This window comes from Podarcis liolepis, assembly GCF_965112155.1.
Source record: "Podarcis liolepis genome assembly, chromosome: 3".
NCBI lineage: Eukaryota > Metazoa > Chordata > Lepidosauria > Squamata > Lacertidae > Podarcis > Podarcis liolepis.
The window spans coordinates 110,014,365-110,035,585 of NC_139557.1; the positions used below are offsets into that span (position 1 = coordinate 110,014,365).

General features: G+C 43.6%; 1 protein-coding gene and 1 long non-coding RNA gene across 49 annotated transcripts in view; one reads left to right on the forward strand and one right to left on the reverse strand.

Annotated features, from left to right (window-relative positions):
- The window catches only part of NRXN1 (neurexin 1), a 1,011,196-nt gene that overhangs the window by 157,963 nt on the left and 832,012 nt on the right, over positions 1–21,221 (reverse strand). For all 48 annotated transcript variants that reach the window (XM_083494081.1, XM_083494078.1, XM_083494072.1 and 45 more), the window contains one exon: positions 633–804. In XM_083494081.1, coding sequence (XP_083350207.1) covers positions 633–804 — 172 coding nt within the window. The remainder of the gene's footprint in view (positions 1–632; positions 805–21,221) is intronic.
- LOC310702935 lies at positions 786–2,783 on the forward strand. Its single transcript, XR_014523811.1, has 3 exons — positions 786–890; positions 1,295–1,606; positions 2,656–2,783. It is a non-coding gene; the product is annotated as an uncharacterized lncRNA (long non-coding RNA).

Genomic DNA, 21,221 nt, shown 5'->3' on the forward strand with positions numbered 1-21,221 from the left:
TGGCTTTGATGAGACCGCTGCAGGATAAATGGTTAGTGGGCCACAGCTATTGTGTTTAAACGAATGCTCTTAAAATCAATTCCATTATTCTTTCAAGGCACCGCTTCTTGGTTTCTGTGCTCCCTTTAATACAAGTTGTTATTGCCCAATCTCCGCAAGCTATGGAAGGTTGGTTATAAAATAAGCACAGGCAATGCTTTCCTTAATAAATTTGTTCTGAACACCCACTTGCGGATTATTTATTTAATTTGACGTATTGTGATGCTTTTGCCAAAGCCTTCCCCCACCATCTGAATATACGAGTATAGTAATAATTAAAGGTTTTGGTTTGTTTTTTATTTAAAAAACAACAACCCACTTTGGTTTCTCAAAGGGTTGACATCTACATAACTTCAGTTTCACTCATGTGTCAAATGTAGTTCAAAGACAGTCTGCACATTTATTTTGTTTGCTTCACCTAGGAATTGTCATTATCACAGTCTACAAAACATTAATTTTTTTTTCATGGCAGAAAAAGAACACATCTGGAAGAAGCCAAGATCCCATGTACCTACACAAGCAAATCCACCACATAACCGTTTCTCCTTCCCCCTCCCTGCCAGAAATACAACTGTCAGAATTTACATCCTTACCTGCTGGGTAGCGTTCTATAACTGGCCAGTTGTCCACCTGTAATGTGGCATTACCACCACTTCTTGTGAAACGTACTACGTGATATTTCCCATCATTAATGATTGCGTTGACCTCTTCAATTGCGATATCATCTGTTCCAACATTAAATTTAACTCCAATTTTTCCTTGGTGCTGTAAAGAAAAGCAAATGACAGAAACAACATGGTTAATCAGAAGCCCATTTAAAAAACCCAAAACACTTTTAGGTGCAGTAAAAGGTAAAGGGACCCCTGACCATTAGGCCCAGTCGTGGCCGACTCTGGGGTTGCGGCTCTCATCTTGCTTTATTGGCCAAGGGAGCCGGCGTACAGCTTCCGGGTCATGTGGCCAGCATGACTAAGCCACTTCTGGCGAACCAGAGCAGCGCACGGAAATGCTGTTTACCTTCCCGCCGGAGCGGTACCTATTTATCTACTTGCACTTTGATGTGCTTTCGAAGTGCTATGTTGGCAGGAGCAGGGACCGAACAACGGGAACTCTCCCCGTCGTGGGGATACAAACTGCCGACCTTCCAATCGGCAAGTCCTAGGCTCTGTGGATTAACCCACAGCGCCACCCACGTCCCGTTAGGTGCAGTATTATGCAGATAAAACATCCTGAAGATATCTTTTAACTTCTTCAGGACATGTGGTGGTAAGAATCCTCTGGCCCAGGACTGAACAATTTGTGACTGGGAATGGAGAAAACTTATTTCTATACAAACAAGGAATTCTATGTTTCCAATCATAACACTTTGCTACCTACCCCGGCTCATTCAACTTTATTGTCTTAGAAACTATGAACCAAGGATAACCACCATACGGTTGTTTACATGAACAGAGACCCTGTGCACAAGTCAACATCTCTTGACCTGGCCTGAAGGTTATTCACTTCTTTTCATTCATTTCAACCACTGATTCACCCCCTTGACAACACAGGGCAAACAGAGACAGAGGTGAGTTTCCTGGTCCTTATGCCTAGGATAAATGACTTTGTAAGGAGACTGTGCAGTTTTATAAAACAGGAAGACACTGAAAAGCAAAACATAGTCTAAGGTGCTTCTTGGGGTATTGGGGCTCAGAAGGTCAGAACTCTGAATAGTCACTTGCTCCAAAACGTGAAGCTACTTGAAATTCACTGGAAAACTTAAATCGCTCTGCTAAGGATACTGAAAGCCAGATCTTAGTGGTTTGGAAGCAAAGTCACACAGGACCAGATCAAATAGCGCTTGTCCCTGCATCAACCCATAAACATGATAGGATGAAACATGTGTATTGCCCCTCTTCCCCTCCAGCCTGATTCTCTTGCCCAGCCTTCAGTGTCTTTGGGTGTCCAGTAGCATTCAAACAGGGCTTCCTTATGAAAAATCGGGTGCAAGTGATATTATTGCACATGAGCGATATTCCAGAAAAAAATCCAGGGACTGACCATGAAATCAAGTCCTATTCAATAGTTACGCCCTAGCGAGAATATTGGAGATGGCCTGGGTGTACCAGAAGGCATAGAAAGAAGGTATGATGCTCTCTCACTCTGGCAGCCTTCCTCATCATGGTTCCTTCCGTATGCTTTGAACTACAACCTCCATCATCCTTGACCCTTGACTCTGCTGGCTGGGGTTGATGGGACTTGTAGTCAGAAACATCTGGCAGGCACCAGGGTGAGAAAGTCGCTTGATATAGCACTCATGAGATACTTGCAATATGACCAATGTATCTTAAGTGAGCAGAGGAACTAAGAGTCAGCCATGAAAGGACAAAATTCTTTCATCTCTAATTAAAGCAACAACAACAACACAGAACTGTAGTGGTATCAGTGGAAATAGCTGATTTATCTACGAACAACACTGCCCCTTCTCCGAGACAAGTATCCACTCCAAATGCTATTATCCATTTTAATTATTATTGAAAAAGCATCCGTAACGTGGCATTTATAGCTTAATGAAGTATCTTGCCATGTTCATTTAAAAATACTGACTAAAGCAATTATTGATTTCTGTTTCCACAGAAGACAGGCGAAATGCTTCATTTCTGAATAATGACTCTTATAAAACTAAAATGAGAAAGAAGCTACGTCGCAGAGTGTGCGTTAGGGAAAAAAGAAAGGAAGAAAAGGAAGAGGTTACTGCTGGAGCCTGACTAAATAAATGATACTGCTGCATCCTAATTCTAGAAATGTGTTGTGGCTGCCATTGAAATGTCCTCGGGTTCAGGAACAGATAGAAAAATTCTTCATTTTAGCAAAAAATAATAATTTCTTATTCTACAACCTCTTGATCTTTTCTCTCTCTCACTGCAAAATCTTTTTTCATCTCTAATGTAAGATCACGTAGCTCTAATACCCACATAGCTACATAGATCTGCTTCTGCACAGCCCACAATGTGGAACAGTCTCTCTGGAACAGTCTTCCCCCAGAAATAAGGCGAATACATTTTTCTGACACATGCTGAAAATATTTCAGTTCACCATGACTTTTGCTGGCTATTGATGTATGCCACTGTACAACTTTGTTTTGTTTTTTAACTTATTGAACACACCAAGGCTTACTTCTGAGTAGACAGGCATAGGATCGCCCTATTCAAGTTACTTCTTGTTCATATTCAATCCCAAAACCAAACTGCTTGAAAACGTGCATTTCCCCCGACATTTCTTAAAAGTTAACTGACAAATTATGCAATTCACATGTTTTAATCACCCACTTACTCTGCTATTCATATTCAACAGAAAATGTACAAAATGCTAAATTGCTCTTGTGATGTAGCAATCACCCCTTTCACAAAATTATTAAACATACAAGAACTTTTCTAAAGGCACGTGACTCTAAAACACATGTACTTTACTCAAAGTTTTCCCTTCTGAAATCAAATGCTTTGACATAACCCCCCCACCACCACCAAAACAAAAACCTAGCTGATTTTTTATGATGGTCGATAATCACAGTATTCACACACACAGCAATGCTTTCCCTGCATGCCTTCATTTGAGTCCTATGTACAATTTTACAAATAGTGGGAAAAGAAGCAAAACACCTTTTAAATAAAACTGAGCAGGTGCATGCAAATGATTTTAACCAAACACATGTCAGAGTTCTTATGTGGAAAGAAGAAGAAGAGGAAGAGGAGGAGGGGGAAGAAGAAGAAGAGGAAGAGGAGGAAGAGGAAGAGGAAGAGGAAGAGGAGGAAGAAGAAGAAGAAGAAGAGGAAGAAGAAGAAGAAGAAGAAGAAGAAGAAGAAGAAGAAGAAGAAGAAGAAGGCCAACAGAACAGAAAAACTGAAAATCAATCCAAGGGTGCATGAAAATAATTTTGGTCAAAAAATAAGCAATGTTTCTCTTTGTTTTACATGAAATTCCTCAGTTCTTTGGAGAACTTCATAATGAGCCATATGGTGAGTGAATATGGACTGTAGAGGGGTTCCTTGACCTAGACAACTGTCTACAAAGGTGGAGAGAAGATTCATATCTTCTTTCTAATAATAAGCACACAAGGAGATTTTACAAGTTGTAATCCTACAACTACCAGAGGAAACCACATTGGCTCTCCTTGCACAAAGGCACCCATTCTTTCTGTATCCTGCCTGCATGAGTAGACATGCTCAGCCTTCTGAGCTCAAAATTGGTGGCTAATCAGTAGGCTTTCTTGCTGTGTTTTGGAAGGACACACACACATCAAGAACCGTAATGAAGAGACAGAAAGCCTGCAAGCTCAATAACAGAGCATCTGCCTTGCATGCAAAAAGTCGCAGGTTTAATCCCTGATATTCAGGAGTTGCCAGTGGGGTAGCCTTCTTCACCTGCCTTCCAAGTGGGGAGCATCTCTACTGGTTCCTGAGATTGGTGAGCTCGGCATGGTCCAGACAAAGCAACAGGAGCATCAGATTGTGGACTGCTGCGTTCACACCGTGCTGAGCTTCCCACATCTCTCCTATTCATCAACCTTCAGCAAGTCTTGGGATTTGGGAAGACAGGTGAGCAATGCCACCTTACCTGAGCTGACCCACCATCCACTACTGCTGGCATCTTCAGCACCCTGGAGAGCTACTTCCAGTCAACGTAGACCACACTGAACTAGATTAACCAATGGTCTGGCTCAATATAAGGCTGCTTCCTTTACACCTGAGCTGGTCTAAAAGCACAGAACTTTACAAATGATGTCCCTATTTTAATCAGAGGAATGTTGGAGGGTATGAAAATGGTGAGTTCTGGGCCAGGTGAAAAAGTCATTAAAACTAGAAGAACAGAACGCAGTGTAACATTCTGAAACTGTGCAAAAAGCACTGGGCTCCAGAGATCTAGCACTTTGGGTTTGTCATTTTTCCATTTGACTTTTAGTCATTGGATTAGATCCCAAAAAAGGTGCCCACCATGGAAGACCCTTTCATGAGCAAGAGGATACCCTGGACTCCATCTCATTCGGTTGATGGCCTCCTGCCTCCTAAATTGTCTCATTTTTGCACATTCATTTTATGCTCTGCGATTTGTGCTTCTGCTGGCTTTTGAGTACCTTTATGAAGCAAATGTTTTAGATGGCTTTAATTTCTACCAAATTGGTTACGCCTTGATGCGCATTTTGTAAGCCACTTTGTGGCTTTAAAAGTGGGATATAACCCCGTTAAATAATAAATGAAAACATGTTAGGAAATTTCCTCCTCTCGATAAATTTTCATGGTGTATTAAAAAGGAAAGACTAATTAATTCTAATCCTAACGGTGGGTGGAGCAGGGTAAAACAGATTGATAAAACATGCACTAAAAATGCCGTTTCTGCTTCTTAACCCTGACAAGCCTCAAAAGAATAATAAAATACAGTCATAAAATATGGTGCTTAAACTGCTGCTAACTGTTACTTTTCTCCCCAAAGTTATCTGATTTCTCTGCCAAATTAAGTACAATGTAGAAGGCATTTTCCCGTCAAGAATAAAAAAAAACCAAGTTAGATTGAGGTGTCACTATCAGCTGCTGTTTACAGAACAGGGCATATATATTCCAGAATTAATCAGAGGAGGGTTAGAGCTGAACCCCAGATTTGCAAAATCTCAAAAATCAGACAAATAATAATAATAATAATAATAATAATAATAATAATAATAATAATAATAATAATTTATTTATACCTCCAAGGAAGGAGACTCCACAACCTCCTGAGGGAGACTGTTCCACAGCTGAACAGCTTTCAGTCAATGTAACCCAACTTCTATTAAAAAACCCCATAGGTTTTGACTACCAATAGGAGGTGAATTGCAAGCAACTTCAGTTATTACCAAAAAGAGTAAATACACAGTCTTGCCCTCATAGGCAGGGCTACCAAAAGTCCATTACAGATCCACCTAGTGCCTTCTACAGTCTTTCAAGTTTTGCTCTTCATCCTACAGGTTCTGTCCTTTCTCACCCTCTCCCATTCCCCCCAACCCCTGTTCCATTAATGAATCAATATTTTTTTAAAATTTAAAGTTGAAATGAGCCTGAAAGCAAAAAAGAAAAAAAGGGGGGGGGGAAGAATCCTCATGCTCTTTCCTCTAACTTCTGAGAGACTATAGTTACTAATATCTAATCTTTTCATTAAATTTATCCCTGTGCTGAAGACTCATTTGTTACTTAAGCTCCATTTGGGGGGTCAGAAAATTGGCCTGAAGAGCAATTTAAGTCATGCACAAGCTTTCTGTCATCATTATGACCTAGGTAGGATGCGAGTAATCTGTTGGGAAAGTGCATCCATTTTCCTGCAATGTTCTTTTTTTTAATAGCTGAGACTAAGATTAATTCTTTTTAAAAGAAACCTCCTGAAATTATTTTGGGGAGGCTTCCCCAGGCTATTCCCCACCCTGCCAAATATTATTCTAATATTTTTTGGTGCGCTCTCTCTCTCTCTCTCTCTCTCTCTCTCTCTCTCTCTCTCTCTCTCTCACACACACACACACACACACACACGAAAAGGGGTGCCCTACTCCTACCTTCCTGCTTTTTCCTCTCTCCCCCTCTTCCTCCCAGTAAGTGCCAGTAACCCACTTGCATGGCGGGGCCCGGGCCCCACCATTCCCCTTAGATAATAAACATATGGACACAAATATTTTGAGTTAATGGGGATAAATAAGGCCACAACTTTATTGGTTACAGATGTGAGCGGTTCGGCTTAGGCATTGGGTGAAACCAGACTATATCTTGAGTCCTGCATGCCTGCAGAAAGTCTCTGAAGGGTTAACCACGATAGGGGGAGCCCATTGCTATACATCAATTAAGAGCACCCCAGGGTCCCCGATGGGGTTGTGGAATGGCCCTAGCCCTAGCCCAGGCTTTGGACAGGATCCACACACCCTGGATCCCTTTAACAGAAGACCCTTAATGAGGAGGGGCAGGCAGAGGCAACAACCTCCTTTTCCATGAACCAGGCTTACCCAATGCCTAACCTTACAAAGTTGTGACGATTTGCTACCAGGTAGGCGAAGACCAAATGGCTGGTGCCAATTTGCCAAGTGGAAAAATTCCTACCTGGCCCCAACCGTAAGGTGACCGACCTTAGTCCAAAGCAGTGGCGTAGCGTGGGGGGTGCAGGGGGGCCTGCCGCACCGGGCACAACATCAGGGGGTTAGGGGGCGCAAATCCACGGGTTAGGGGGTGCAAATCCACGGGTTAGGGGTCACAAATTACTTGCCTTGCCCCGGGTGCTGACAACCCACGCTACGCCACTGGTCCAAAGCAAGGCCAAAGTCAAACAATGCATAAAAAGAGGGTGGGTGGGGTGGCTGATCCGACAAGGAGGCTGCCCCCCAGCTGCACCGCAATGTAAACGGCAGCAGCCACGCCACCTGGCTAACCCGATTGGTCAGCCAGGGGGTGTGACACGGCTGGGAATTCCGATGATGTGGGCGGAATCCCTCTGTCCACTGCTGGGTCACAGGGAGATTCTGAAAGCCCTCCCGCAACTCTGCCCCACCGGGGAAGGGGAGCGGTCCTGCTGCGAAGATAGCATAGTGGATCCACTCGCTCAGTGATCTCCCTCTGCTAATATCATTATTATGGCTTCTGGTGCCTAAGAACTGTGACAAGCTCTAAAACTACGACCCAACATTTGTATTGAAAATCGAGTTGTAATCGGAGTGTTCGGTTTTGCGCCTAAACACCCTGTGGTCCACCTTTTAAAAAAATTAAAAGCAACCACAACCACAAGATGGTATAAGCAGCTTCACCAGAACAAACCCATTCCCTGCGGAACTAGCTTTTTAAACAAAAGCAATACCATTCTCCGAAACAATAAAAATTGCACCGTCAGTCAGACATGAATGAGCATGTGCAAATTTGCCAGGAAAGTGCTTTTTCTCAAGGAAGAGCTCATATAAACCAACCTCATAATGCTTACAACCTTTGTCCACTTTCACAGAAAGCAATAATACTGAAACTCCCAATGGGATGTGTGTGGAGAATCAAGTTAAAAATCTTTCAACCCTGCTTGTTTGCATTCTGGAAATGTGGTTCCTGGAGATGCAACAGATGCCACCGAAGATTAAGTAATTTTAGCTGTGCTGTCTCTAGGCTTCAGAGGGCCTTCCTGAACAGACCCACCTTGTTCTTGCTACTTGGTGGAACTAGAGATGCAGGAGGGATCCATTTAAGGTGATGTACACCTCCCAAACTGATTTCCACGAAAGGAATCTGGTTTTCACATTTCTCTGATTTTTTGATTTTTTATTTTTACAATGTAGCTCTCAAAAACAGGATTGAAATGTGTTTTAAAATGTGCATTTTCTTTGGAGAAAAAAATACATTCAGTGCACAATCGGAACACCTTTAAACCAGGTTTTCCAGTGCCCTGCCAGGCACTTGATAGCAGGGCAGATGCACCCCTCTGTTCTTCTCTCAGGTCTGTGTATAGGCCAAGGGGACAGGGAAGCCATTTCCAATGCTCCCCCCTGACATGCCCACTACCTCTAAGACATGCTCCTCTTTCTAATAACGTTGAAGTTTCTGCAGTGGTGCAGAGAGGAAACAGATATTGGATCTCCTTTTCAGTGGTTGGAGCTCTCTCTTTCCCTGACCTCCGAGAGGGAGATCCTGTTACGATATAGAAGCAATGTGGCCGCCTACTGGGAGCTTGAAAACAAAACATAATGGGAATGTTGGGACTGTTCCGTGGGAAACAGAGGGACAGTCTATTCACAGTGCAAAGCACCGGAATTAGCTCAGAGTGTAATATGAGCTGTACAGGAAGTACAGGAGGAGTTTGTCTCTTGGCTGTTGGAGTTTGAAGAGAGCAGTCATGATTTTTGTAATGCTGCAAAGACAGAAATAAAGGCATGTAAATACGTTTCTGTCTATCTCTTTCCCCTGCCCGGGGGGCAGGAAAGAGGGGGTGTGTTCTTCTCACGCTGAGAAGGATCGCCTATCGCGACCTAGCCTGTATCCTGCCGGGGAATGCAGACAGGGAGGTCAACAGGAGATCAAGCCGGGTGCCTGGAGAGTGGCCACTTTCTCCTGATAAAGGCTTGATTCCCAACAGATCCAACATATCCTATAACCCCGGCGATGCACTTCAAGGGGCCATAGGGTTACAGTCGCAGAAAGGTATGCTTTAGCGCTCCTGATACATAGTTTCCTAATGATGTCATTACACTGCAGTTTGCATAATGGCTGGCAGGTGGCGCTGCAAAGTACAGTGTAGTGCAAAACAGGGCTCTCAGACCTGATGGGCCATCACAGAAGTCTGAGGGTGAGGAGGAAGGAACTGGAGACAAAGGCAGGCTGAGGGTAGCAGAGGTTTGGCAAAGACTAAGGGGAGGGGTGGTGGTTTGGGCAAGTTATTGGGAGGGGGTGGGGTTGCTTTGGCAAGCAGTATGGGGAGGGGTTGGGTAGCATTGGTGAGGGAGCTGGGTGGGGTTCGTGAGCAAAGTGAGCGAGGGTTGAGCCCCAGTGGTAAAATCCATTTAGAAATGTGTATTTTGAGATTAGAATACAGTGGTGCCTCGGTTTTCAAACAGCTTAGTTCACGAACAACTTGGAACCCGAACGCTTCAAAACTGAAAGTAGGTGTTCCGGTTTTTGAACTTTTTTCCGGAAGCCAAAAGTGCTCCATTTTGAGTCCCCTGTGTTTCCTGTTACGCTGCTAATTTGACCCCCCCATTGTAATTCAAGCCTTCCGTTTCCAATTGCAGTGTTCTAAGGGAGCAAGAGAAGAGACAGTGTGGTGTAGTGGTTAAGAGCGGTGGACTCGTAATCTGGTGAACCGGGTTTGATTCCCCGCTCCTCCACATGCAGCTGCTGGGTGACCTTGGGCCAGTCACACTTCTCTGAAGTCTCTCAGCCCCACTCACCTCACAGAGTGTTTGTTGTGGGGGAGGAAGGGAAAGGAGAATGTTAGCCGCTTTGAGACTCCTTAAAGGGAGTGAAAGGCGGGATATCAAATCCAAACTCTTCTCTTCTTCTTCTATTTGGAGCTTACATTTGGTGTTTTTGTTTTTGCTATTTTTTGTTTTTTGTTTTGTTTTGTTTTTTAGGCTTTTCAGTTAATTTGTTTTTGTGACTGTGTGGAACCCAGTTCAACTACTGATCGACTGATTGTATGACTGCAGTACATTGTTTATTGCTTTCATTTTATGGCTCAATGGTCTCGTTAGATAGTAAAAGTCATGCTAAATTGCTGTTTTAGGGGTTGTTTTTAAAAGTCTGGAACAGATTAATCTGTTTTGCATTACTTACTATGGGAAAGTGTGCCTTGGTTTTGGAACGCTTTGGTTTTGGAACAGACTTACGGAATGGATAAAGTTTGAGAACCAAGGTACAGTACCACTGTACTCCAAAATACCTATTTAAATGCAGGGCTTTTAAAGAGAGATTTTTGACATATTAATTTTTTCTTTGCTGCTAGCTGCTGTCCTGAACAGTTCATAGATTTGTAGAGTTGAAAGGGACCCCAATGAACATCTGGTCCAATTTGAATATGTGGCTGTACCACACAGAGATTGAACCTGCAACCTTAGTGTTACTAACACCACGCTCTACGCAACTGAGCTATCCAGGCTTGGAGGGGTCAGGTGAACAAGCAGTAATAGCAAGGAGGAGGAGGGGGAGGAGGAGCAGAATACGGGCATGCCAAAGGTCTGTAAAGTGGCACCTGCCAGTACATGGTCTTTAGTAGGTGTCCCCAAATGGCAATCCCTGACACCAACCCTGAATTTGCACCTCTGGATACAACATACGTCTGTGCACCTCATACAGATGCAATCTTCTTATGATGGACAGAAGAGGAGTCCTGTTAGACCTGACCAAAGACCAGCTACTTCAGCCGCCTTCCTCTGGGAAGCAACTGCTCAAGCAGTTACAAAGCAGTAGGAAATTAACATGGATTCTGGTGCAGTTTAAGTGAAGTGTGGTCTCTTTAATTCAGGATATGCCACACAGTAAAAGCACAATGAAATGAGGAGCATTAAAACCACACAGGCATATTTAGAAGGCTTTGGACGTGGAGACATAAATATTGGAGACAAGATAAATACTGTCTCCATTGTTAAAAGTATTAAAGCCGGTATATATTTTACAAACATTGCCGTGTGTGATTACATTTCCTGTAATGGGATCTCTGCCCCTGGAAAATGGATGAAATGTATGAAATTTCCCTCCAGTTATCTTTTATGATTCTGAATTACCATAGCTGGCAACTGCAAGCTGTAACAACCCTCGCTGTAACACCCCTTTTGCTCTCATTTCGTGAAGGAACTGTTTGGAAGGTTCAGGTGCAGAATCTATCATCTATCTATCATCTATCTATCTATCTATCTATCTATCTATCTATCTATCTATATCTATAGATATAGATACACACACACACACACACACACACACATTTTAATTAATTTTTTAACATATCATTTCCAACAGTCATTTAACATAACTTCTTATCTTAGACAATGTTTTAGACTTCCATCAACAACCTCTGAAGATTTTCCGCAGAATCTTATCTCATGAAAGCATTGAGAGAAAAAGAGAAAGAGCTGCATGTGTCTGTTACCTAAATATTACTCTCATAGTCAGCAAGTCATGAAATCTGAGATGAAATGGGCAGACTGATGGGAGTCTTCAGGGCTTCAGGTTGCGACAGTTCCACCAACCCGAAGTCTAAACATGGGGGCAATACGAGAAACAAGACCCAGAAACAGTCCAGGATCCAAACACCAAGGGTTCCAGAGACCAGCTAGAGTCCCAGGAGTAGGCAACCTACGGCCCGGGGGCCAGATGCGGCCCAATCGCCTTCTCAATCTGGCCCACGGATGGTCCGGGAATCAGCGTGTTTTTACATGAGTAGAATGTGTCCTTTTATTTAAAATGCATCTCTGGGTTATTTGTGGGGCATAGGAATTCGTTCAGTCCCCCTACCCCCCCAAAAAATATAGTCCAGCCCACCACATGGTCTGAGGGACGGTGAACTGGCCCACGGCTGAGAAAGATTGCTGACCCCTGAGCTCGACAAGCACAGCTACATACCAGGGTGCTAGTGGAAAGCTCAGTCTAGACCTCCATTGCCGAGAACTGAAGGCTTTTAAACCAAAGCATTCAGAGGCAAGCCTGTAGGCCATCAAGGTTGCCTCAGTCTTTGGTCTACTCATGAAGGATGGCTTACTCATGAGAATCTCTGTTTTAACGGGTTTTGTTTTAGTTCACGTCTTAATTGTGGATGTTTGTTTTAATGTTTGCTTATTTTAATGCTGCTTTTATACTTGCAAATTGCTTGGATAGAAGCCACCATGGCAATTCAGAGGGATTTGCATATTTACTGCCATCGTCCCCTCACCCTTCCTTCCCAAAGGAGTCCAGAGGAGGAAACAACAGGCAACAAAACAATGCGGCCTAATGGCTAGAGTGTTGGATTGGTCTGAGTCCCCGCTCAGCCAAGAAGCTCATTGGGTGACACTGGCCGAGATGACAGGCAGAATCCGTGACCAACGAAAAGAGACGGTGGAAGAGGAGTGGAAAAAATTTAAAAGTTATCTTAAGGACTACTATAATCTTAATGAATGCTAAAATGTTATGGTTTCCAGAAGCAAAAGGGTACAGGGATACAAGGTTGGACTATAAAAGAGGACTAAGATGATAAAGATTGGAAAGTTACAATTGGAAGTTGCTAGTTGAATTTTGGACATTGGGATGCAGAGAGGGGGGGTATGGGGAAGTCTAAGAAAAGAGGTTTATGAAAAGATGTGTGAAACTATACGTGTATGTTTGTCATTTTTAGTGTTTGTCTGTTTTTCTCAAAAATTTTGTAAAACCAATAAAAATTTTATAAAAAAAAAAAAAAGAAGCTCATTGGGTGGCCTTGGGCCAGTCACAATCTCTTAGCCTAATCTACCTCACAGGGTTGTTGTGAGGATGAAACGGGGAGCAGGAGACCCATGTACAGCGCCTTGAGATCCTTGGAAGATAAAGGCAGCATATAAATGCAATAAAATAAATGAATAAAACAAATGATGTATGGAAGTGAGAGCTGGACCATAAAGAAGGCTGATTGCCGAAGAATTGATGCTTTGGAATTATGGTGTCGGAGGAGACTCTTGAGAATCCCATGGACTGCAAGATCAAACCTCTCCATTCTTAAGGAAATCAGCCCTGAGTGCTCACTGGAAGGACAGATCCTGAAGCTCCAATACTTTGGTCACCTCATGAGAAGAAAAGACTCCCTGGAAAAGACCCTGATGTTGGGAAAGATGGAGGGCACAAGGAGAAGGGGACGACAGAGGACGAGATGGTTGGACAGTGTTCTCGAAGCTACGAACATGAGTTTCACCAAACTGCGGGAGGCAGTGGAAGACAGGAGTGCCTGGTGTGCTTTGGTCCATGGGGGCATGAAGAGTCGGACACAACTAAACGACTAAACAACAAAGAGCTTTTTAAAAAAATAATAATCTTTAAAACAAAATCCAGTATGGATGCAGACTGGGAAAGCTCTCAACTTAAAGAACTTAATAAAAACTAACCACATTAATTGGGTCATTTTAAATGTTCAGTTTCCACGCGACGCATTGCATTCTTCTGAACCTCAAGACCCTGAAAATGTAATTAGAAGGTGGTTTTGCTCCCCTCCATTCTGGTACATAAACATTCATCCTGACAAAATCACAGACACGCTGTGGCAAACCTGTTTACAGGACAGATCCATAAACACCTGGGTATAATCACATATCAGTACTTGTCTTCTGGTTTCTGCATTGCAGATCAATACAAGGGATCCTCCCTTCTCTTTGTGAACACCTCATTATTATTTATTTCTTGTATTTATAGCAAACAAAGGTAGAACGTTAAAAAGTTGAGCGCTTAGGGTAACCCTCAGGTTATACAACTTTACATTAGCCACCTTGTGTTAAATCAATACTGCAATATAAAATAATAATAGTCAACAGTGGGAAATTTTCTACCTTCCAGCTAGGCGTCATTGTTATTCCCATTGAAAGCTGCCTTGAATACATTATAGAAAGACAGAGTATAAATTTGGATGATACATTAAAAGGAGTATGTGTAAGCCACGCTGGGAACCTGTTGCAGGGTGCAGTATATATGCATCAAATAAATAACAGGCATTCCTCTCTTGGATGGTGCAGGAATATATATATATATAATATAATACATTTACTGCCAATACTATGCTTCTTGTAACTTCTGTAGCCAACAGAACTGATCCAAGTTGATCCTGAAAGGGTGCATAAAGACCCACCGCTTCTAGTTGACGGGATCAATGGCTCAAACTCAGTGTCTGCTTTGGATGTAGAAGATTCCAGATGTGATTACCATCAGAAGGGTTTTTTTATCTTAATGTATAGTCGGAATCTCCTTTCTTGTAACGTGAACCTTGTTAGGATTTTTAGCCATCCATGCTGCTCCAGTAGTAGCACTATGTTTTGTTTTTATCATGTGAGAGAGCGTGAGACAGGAAGTCTCAGTACTGTTGGATGTTGGAAGTTTAGTTTCACTTCTGCAAGTGTTGCTGTTCTGTACTGGTGCTCAGAGAGCACAGAGATGCTGAAGGATTCTCTGTATATAGACTGTAAAATAAAGTAGTTTAGAGCTACTGATTGACTCTTTCTTCTGCTATGATATGCCAGAAGACAAGTGTGTTCCTCTCAGAAGGGAGGGGTCGCTTATTACCGGTCTCACTGGACTGAAGGAAATTTATAGCCAGGGAGGACCACTGGAGAAGACACCCCAGAGTCTTGGGAAGTTGGCGGCCTTCCCGGGTGTGTTTCCAACAAACCTATTGGTTTGGGTTCTACCCTCTGGAGCAGCGGAAAAAAAGCTTGCTCCATCCTCCATGTGACAGCCCTTGAAATATTTGAAGGAGACTCCTCTTATATACGTACCCCACTCCTTCCATCTTTGCTCTTCTTGGTCTCCCTTCCTCTGGACATGTTCCAGCTTGTCAATATATTGCTGAAATGCTGGTGCCCAGAACTGGGTTCCAGGTGGAGGCAGACCAAGATTCAATTCCTGGCAACTCCATATAGGGCTGGGATTGCTCCCTAGAGAACCACTACCAATCGGTGTAGACCAGGCATAGGCAAACTCGGCCCTCCAGATGTTTTGGGACTACAACTCCCATGATCCCTAGCTAACATGACCAGTGGTCAGGGATGGTGGGAATTGTAGTCTCAAAACACCTGGAGGGCTGAGTTTGCCTGTGCCTGGTGTAGACAATACAAAGGCAGAGGAACTAATACCATTCCCCTGCTGTTCCCAAGCAGGACTGCCTTTCTTAGAGACAAACTCAAAGCACACTCAACAGGAGCAGCTTTATTTTAATATAGTAGACTGGAAGCTCTGCTTGTTCCTCCACCTCCAGGCCCACACATGTTTCCTCCTCTCCTCTACAGGAAGTCCCCCTTTTAAATATTTCCCCTTGATGCAGGAACAAACAATATAAAGTAGACAGTTCCTGCTTTCATTAATCCTCCCTTCCCGCGATGTCATCACCTGGCTGCATGGCAGGGCCAGACTTGGTAGCTAATCAAAGGGCAAAAAGAGACAAGTCTGATTTTTGTGGCAAAAATGGGGGTGGGTGGTGTTGTCGAGCACCTGGCTTTACAACGAGGCCCAGTTGGTGGGCTGGATTCAGAGACACGGGTCAAACGTTTTTACAGGCCTGAGCTAAAGGAATCCTTTTGATACATCACATTCGCAGTCAGAAGCGATAACCTCCCTACTGAGGAGCCTAGACTTAAACTTTGTAAATGGGATTAAATAGACTTAAATGTAAGCCCTTGAATTTAACAGGTTTGTGGCTTGGTCTTAATACCCTAATTATCATCTCCTGCTTCTGCAGATACTTACAGAGATCCTTATTCCACTCGATTCGAGGTTTTAGATTTTAGAAACCTGAAAGATGGGCATCTCTCCCTCAATTAGGCTGCCTGAGTGAAATCTAATCCCAGATGCTTCAGCCAGATCCTTGGGGTTCATTTTAGTCCAGTTCTGTGCCACTGTGTCCTGCTCAGCATCTTTTGTGAGACAGCCAATTTTATTTATTCTAAGATTCCAGAAGGAAAATAATCAGGGGCAGAAGTCCGGAAATCAATATGGCCAAGACAATGCAAGACAACTTCAGCAGAATCATCTCAGGTTCAAATGAGCATCAAGGACACCTCCTCTGGCCAAATCCCTTACCTAGCTTGGATTGCACTTTGCTTTCAGCAAACCAGTTGGGCAAAGGCCCCACCAAGGGCCTAGGTCATGATAACAAGGAAGTTTTCATTTATTAAAGACAACTGCAATGGCTTTTATAATATAGGGAGGTAGCTAATCCAGGGATGGGAACCTGTGGCTCTGCAGATATTCTTAGACTCCAACTCTCATCAGTGCTAGACGTCGAGGTCAACAGAACAACAACAACATGAGAGCGACACACTTCCCATCCCTGATCTAATTCTGAGCCCTATTCTTCAGTCTTTAGCCCCGACACCACTCAGCCTCTTCAGGCTCATGCTTTTCACCTACTATCCCTTTGTTCGAAAGGCCAGTTCATGATAATATATCAATGCAGGAAGAACGAGACTACCCCTTTAGTCAATAATTATTGCTACGTCAAGGTAATCGCTCAACTTTACTGGCAGACAAATTTATGGGTGGGCTTCCCTTCATTGCTTTCTCCTCTTCCCATTCTTTCCAGGAATATTCTGGCTGTCTTCTAATGCAGATAGTGCTTGCCTCTCTTCTCCCTGCTAAAGAGCTGGTGTTTTGTGGGTAGTTTAAATCTGCGTTCTAAGTTCCAGCCTTGGCTTCACAGCTGAACCCTCCAGGTATGACTCACCAGGCTGCTTATAGTCAGAGAGTTTCCAGGGTCCCTGTTCCTAATACAGTGGTACATCGGGTTAAGAACTTAATTTGATCTGGAGGTCCGTTCTTAACCTGAAACTGTTCTTAACCTGAGATACCACTTTAGTTAATGGGGCCTCCCACTGCCGCTGCGCCGTCGTCGAGCGATTTCTGTACTCATCCTGAAGCAAAGTTCTTAACCCAAGGTGCTATTTATGGGTTAGTGGAGTCTGTAACCTGAAGCATCTGTAACCCGAGGTACCACTACTCCAGAGCCTAGGTCCCAGTTAGCAGGGGAGGGAGGGACCAGCCCAGTGACTCCCTGAAGCTCCCTTGTTTCTGCTGCTTGCCTCAGACAGCAAGATCAGAAGGCTTCTTTAGCACCTAGCAGACTACAAGATGTGACTGGGTGGGTTTTGGGGGTCTTACATAATCTGGTTTCAGGTTTTGGAATCTGGAGAGGGTACTCCTTTCCACCTGCTAGCTAAACCCTTAAGAATTTAGTCACCCTGATGCCTTGGCATTTGACTCCAGGCCACATTTTCCCCAAAACCTTCTAAAAAATATTCCATCCCTTCTTCAGCTGCCAGCTTTGTTTCTAACAATCTCAAGCAGGGTTGTTCCAAGTGAGACTTTGGGATTTTGCTTGCTTTCACATCCCACCCTCCCTTAGCATCTCACAGTAGCAAAACAAGCTGTTTGACAATTTCACTGTGCAGTAAGCTGAGATATGTGGAACAATCTCATCACCATAACAATAGCAGATTCAGGCTCCCTTTGATCACACAATACAACAGAGGATGTCAGTGGGGCGGGTGGGGGGGGGGAGAGGAAATATACAACTCCAAATAAACACATAAAGTGCCTCAAGTGATCAAACAACAATAGTTGTCTGGACTGCAAGGCCCACCCAGAAGCAAGGAGGTGGGGAGAAAAGGCAGCCGCTACCACTTTCTTCTCATAGGATCATAGAATTGTAGAGTTGGAAGGGACCCCAACCCCCCTAGTGCAACCCCACTGCAATGCAGGAACCACAACTAAAGAATCCACAACAAACAACCATCCAACCTCTGCTTAAAAACCTCCAAGGAAGGAGAGTCCACCACTTTCCAAGGGAGTCCATTCCATTGTTGAACAGTTCTTACCATCAAAGTTTTTCTTTTTTCTGGCCTTGTTCCAGTATACCTAAAGGAACATCTCCACCCCCATCGTTTTGCCCGGACACTGAGGTCCAGTGCTGAGGGCCTTCTGGCGGTTCCCTCACTGCGAGAAGCCAAGTTACAGGGAACCAGGCAGAGGGCCTTCTCGGTAGTGGCACCCACCCTGTGAAATATCCTCCATCAGATGTCAAAGAGAAAAGCAACTACCAGACTTTTAGAAGACATCTGAAGGCAGCTGTGTTTAGGGAAGCTTTTAATGTTTAATAGGTTATTGTATTTTAGTGTTCTGTTGGAAGCCACCCAGAGTTATTATTATAATGTTTAGTTGGAATCTCTATTCTTGTATCTTGAAGTCATTGGTTTGGGTCCTGCTCTCTGGAGAAAACAAGCTTGTTCCATCTTCCATGTGACAGCCCTTTGGATATTGGAAGACGGCTACCACATCTCTTCTCAGTCTCCTCTTCTCTATGTTAAACATACCCCACTCTCTCAACAGTTTCTCATAAGGCTCAGTTTCCAGACCCTTGATCCTCTTGCTCCTCTACATATGTTGAAGCTTGTCAGTATCCTTCTCATGCATTTCCTGCTACATCCACAACACTTTAATGCAGTGCTTTTTCTGGGGGGACACAAGGGTACGCGTACCCCTAAACATTTTGTGAATCTAAGTTTGGCCTCATTGAGGGGCAGTATTTCCATATGAGTAGGAAAATGAGAGTGCAGTGGTATCTTGAGTTACAAACACCTCAGGTTACAAACACTTCAGGTTACAAACTCTGCTAACCTGGAAGAGTTACCTCGAGTTGAGAACTTTACCCCAGGATGAGAACGGAAATCATGTGTCGGAGACGCAGCGGCACAAGATGCCACATTAGCAAAAGCATACCTCTAGTTAGGAACAGTTTCAGGTTAAGAACAGACCTCCAGAATGAATTAAGTTCGTAACTAGAGGTACCACGGTATCCCTAAACATTTTCTTCAGAAAAAACCACTGCTTTAATGTCATTGGGTTGTGTTATCAAGCACCAAGTATTGTTATGCGTTTGAAGTATTTGGCTTCAAACAAATAAGTGAAACAAACAACAAACCAAGCTAGCATTGCCAAAAAGGAACTGGTAGACTAAAGCATGAGGCCTTGAAAAGAAAGGTCTATTTTTAGGTCCTTTGCCCTGATGTAGCAGGGGCCCTTATAGCAGAACATGGGTGCAGAAGCTGTGGCCCTCCAGATGTTGTTGCCCTACAACTGCCACCATCCCTGGCCATTGGCCATGCTGACTGGGGCTGATGGGAGCAAGGAGTTAAAAACATCTGGAGGGCCACAGGTCCCCTATGCCTGCCTTAGAGGGACCATATGACAACCTGTTTGGGCCTATTTGTCATCGAGATGCTAAACCTTTGCCTGGGTTCTACCACTTCAAAGGACAGGTATGGGCTTTGTGGTGAAATTCTCTTCCATACAAACACACACACACAAACCAGAGGGGCAAATCCCCTGACACAAAACATATGGCAAGTCAGGAGCAGGGCCCTTTACTCTAATATGCTGATTTTCTGTGGTCAGAGTTTGTTTCATCCTAGAGAATAAAGACACAGGAGGCCACCACTTTGTCAAAGCTAAGCAGGTCTTGGTCTGGTCAATGCCTGGATGAGTGATCCATCACCTGGGACCCTCATACACAGCCCCGTTCTCTGATGAGAGAAAGGTAGGATATAAATCTAGAAAAAAAATCTCTCAATCTCTCTCTCTCTCTCTCTCTCTCTCTCTCTCTCACTCACACGCACACAGACACAGACACACAAGTATATTTCATCTTGTGAGGCCCCAACCCACCTCCCACAGTGGTACAGTCCAGACCTTGTTTTCCCACTTCCTGTCAGAAGCAGTCCCTTACTCACATAATGAAATATGCCAAGTTTGGGCTTGTCTCTGTTGCTCTTGGACTGCGCCACTGCTATCAGGGAGAGAAAGGAAGCTATTCCCTATTAAACACCTCCCTTACTTATTGTTCTGCTTGTAATCCAGCCGTTGCTGAAGCTGAGTGTCACACAGATAATGAGCTTGTTCTGCTAGGCAGGAGTGTGAAAAATTGAGGGCAAGAGTCCACAATGCATATCACACTAATATGACAGGAAAAAGCAACTCTACCAACTGCATGATTTCCCATTCTTCCAACTGACAGGGCTTTTCTCCCCCAAGAACCCAAACAGAAATCATGCAGGGGTTTTTTTTAAGTTGTTTTTTTTTATGTGTGTGTGTGTCTTAACAATCAAATCCTACAACACAATATAGTTTTCCCACTTTACAGCAGAAGTGAGAAGAAGAAGAAAAACTCCACTTCCATTCTTAAAATAGAAAAAAAAAAAAATCACATTAAAAGCCTTGTGGTTGTTGGGAAGAATTGTTAGCAGAGGAGAAGGATGGTAGTTCCATTCTAAAAGCTTGTCTTCTAAATTGTGTGGGAGATTGAGGATGGGAGATACTGTAGTTTTGAACCTGTATCTTTGTGTTAAAATGTTAAGACATCACAGTTAGTGCAATTCTATGCAAGGGGCATGATATGTGGGTCTCCTTCTCTGAATTCCCCCTCCTGCTGAAGTCAGGTGACTTCACCTTCTCATTGGTGACGCCCCATATGTGAAACTCCATTCTCCGAGCGACTATTCCTTGTCACTCCTTGGTGCCATGCAGAAATATTCTCATTCTCCAGGGATTTGTATGATTATTTTAGAGCCCCACAGTTTGTTTTTTAAAAAAACAAAACATTTGGATGCCTTGAGATGCTCAATAAATCCAGTGCTGTCGGCACCTACCAGAAAACGAATGCGATGTCTACAAATGAAAGTCCTACTGCATTGTCAACCATTACGGTTCTGATCGTGTCCTGAAAAATACCCATGGGACTTGGCCAAACTTTCTTTTACAGTACAGCAGTCATCAGTTTAGTGATACGAACACTTCGATTGTGGGACCATCTGTTGTATATGTGCAAGTGGGTTTGATGGTGGTGGTGGAATTTGGATGACTAACAGTTGAAAGCCCCTCCCCAACAATAGTCATAGAGTGGACTCGCTGAAATGAATGAAGAAGAAGAAGAAGAAGAGTTTGGATTTGATATCCTGCCTTTCACTCCCTTTA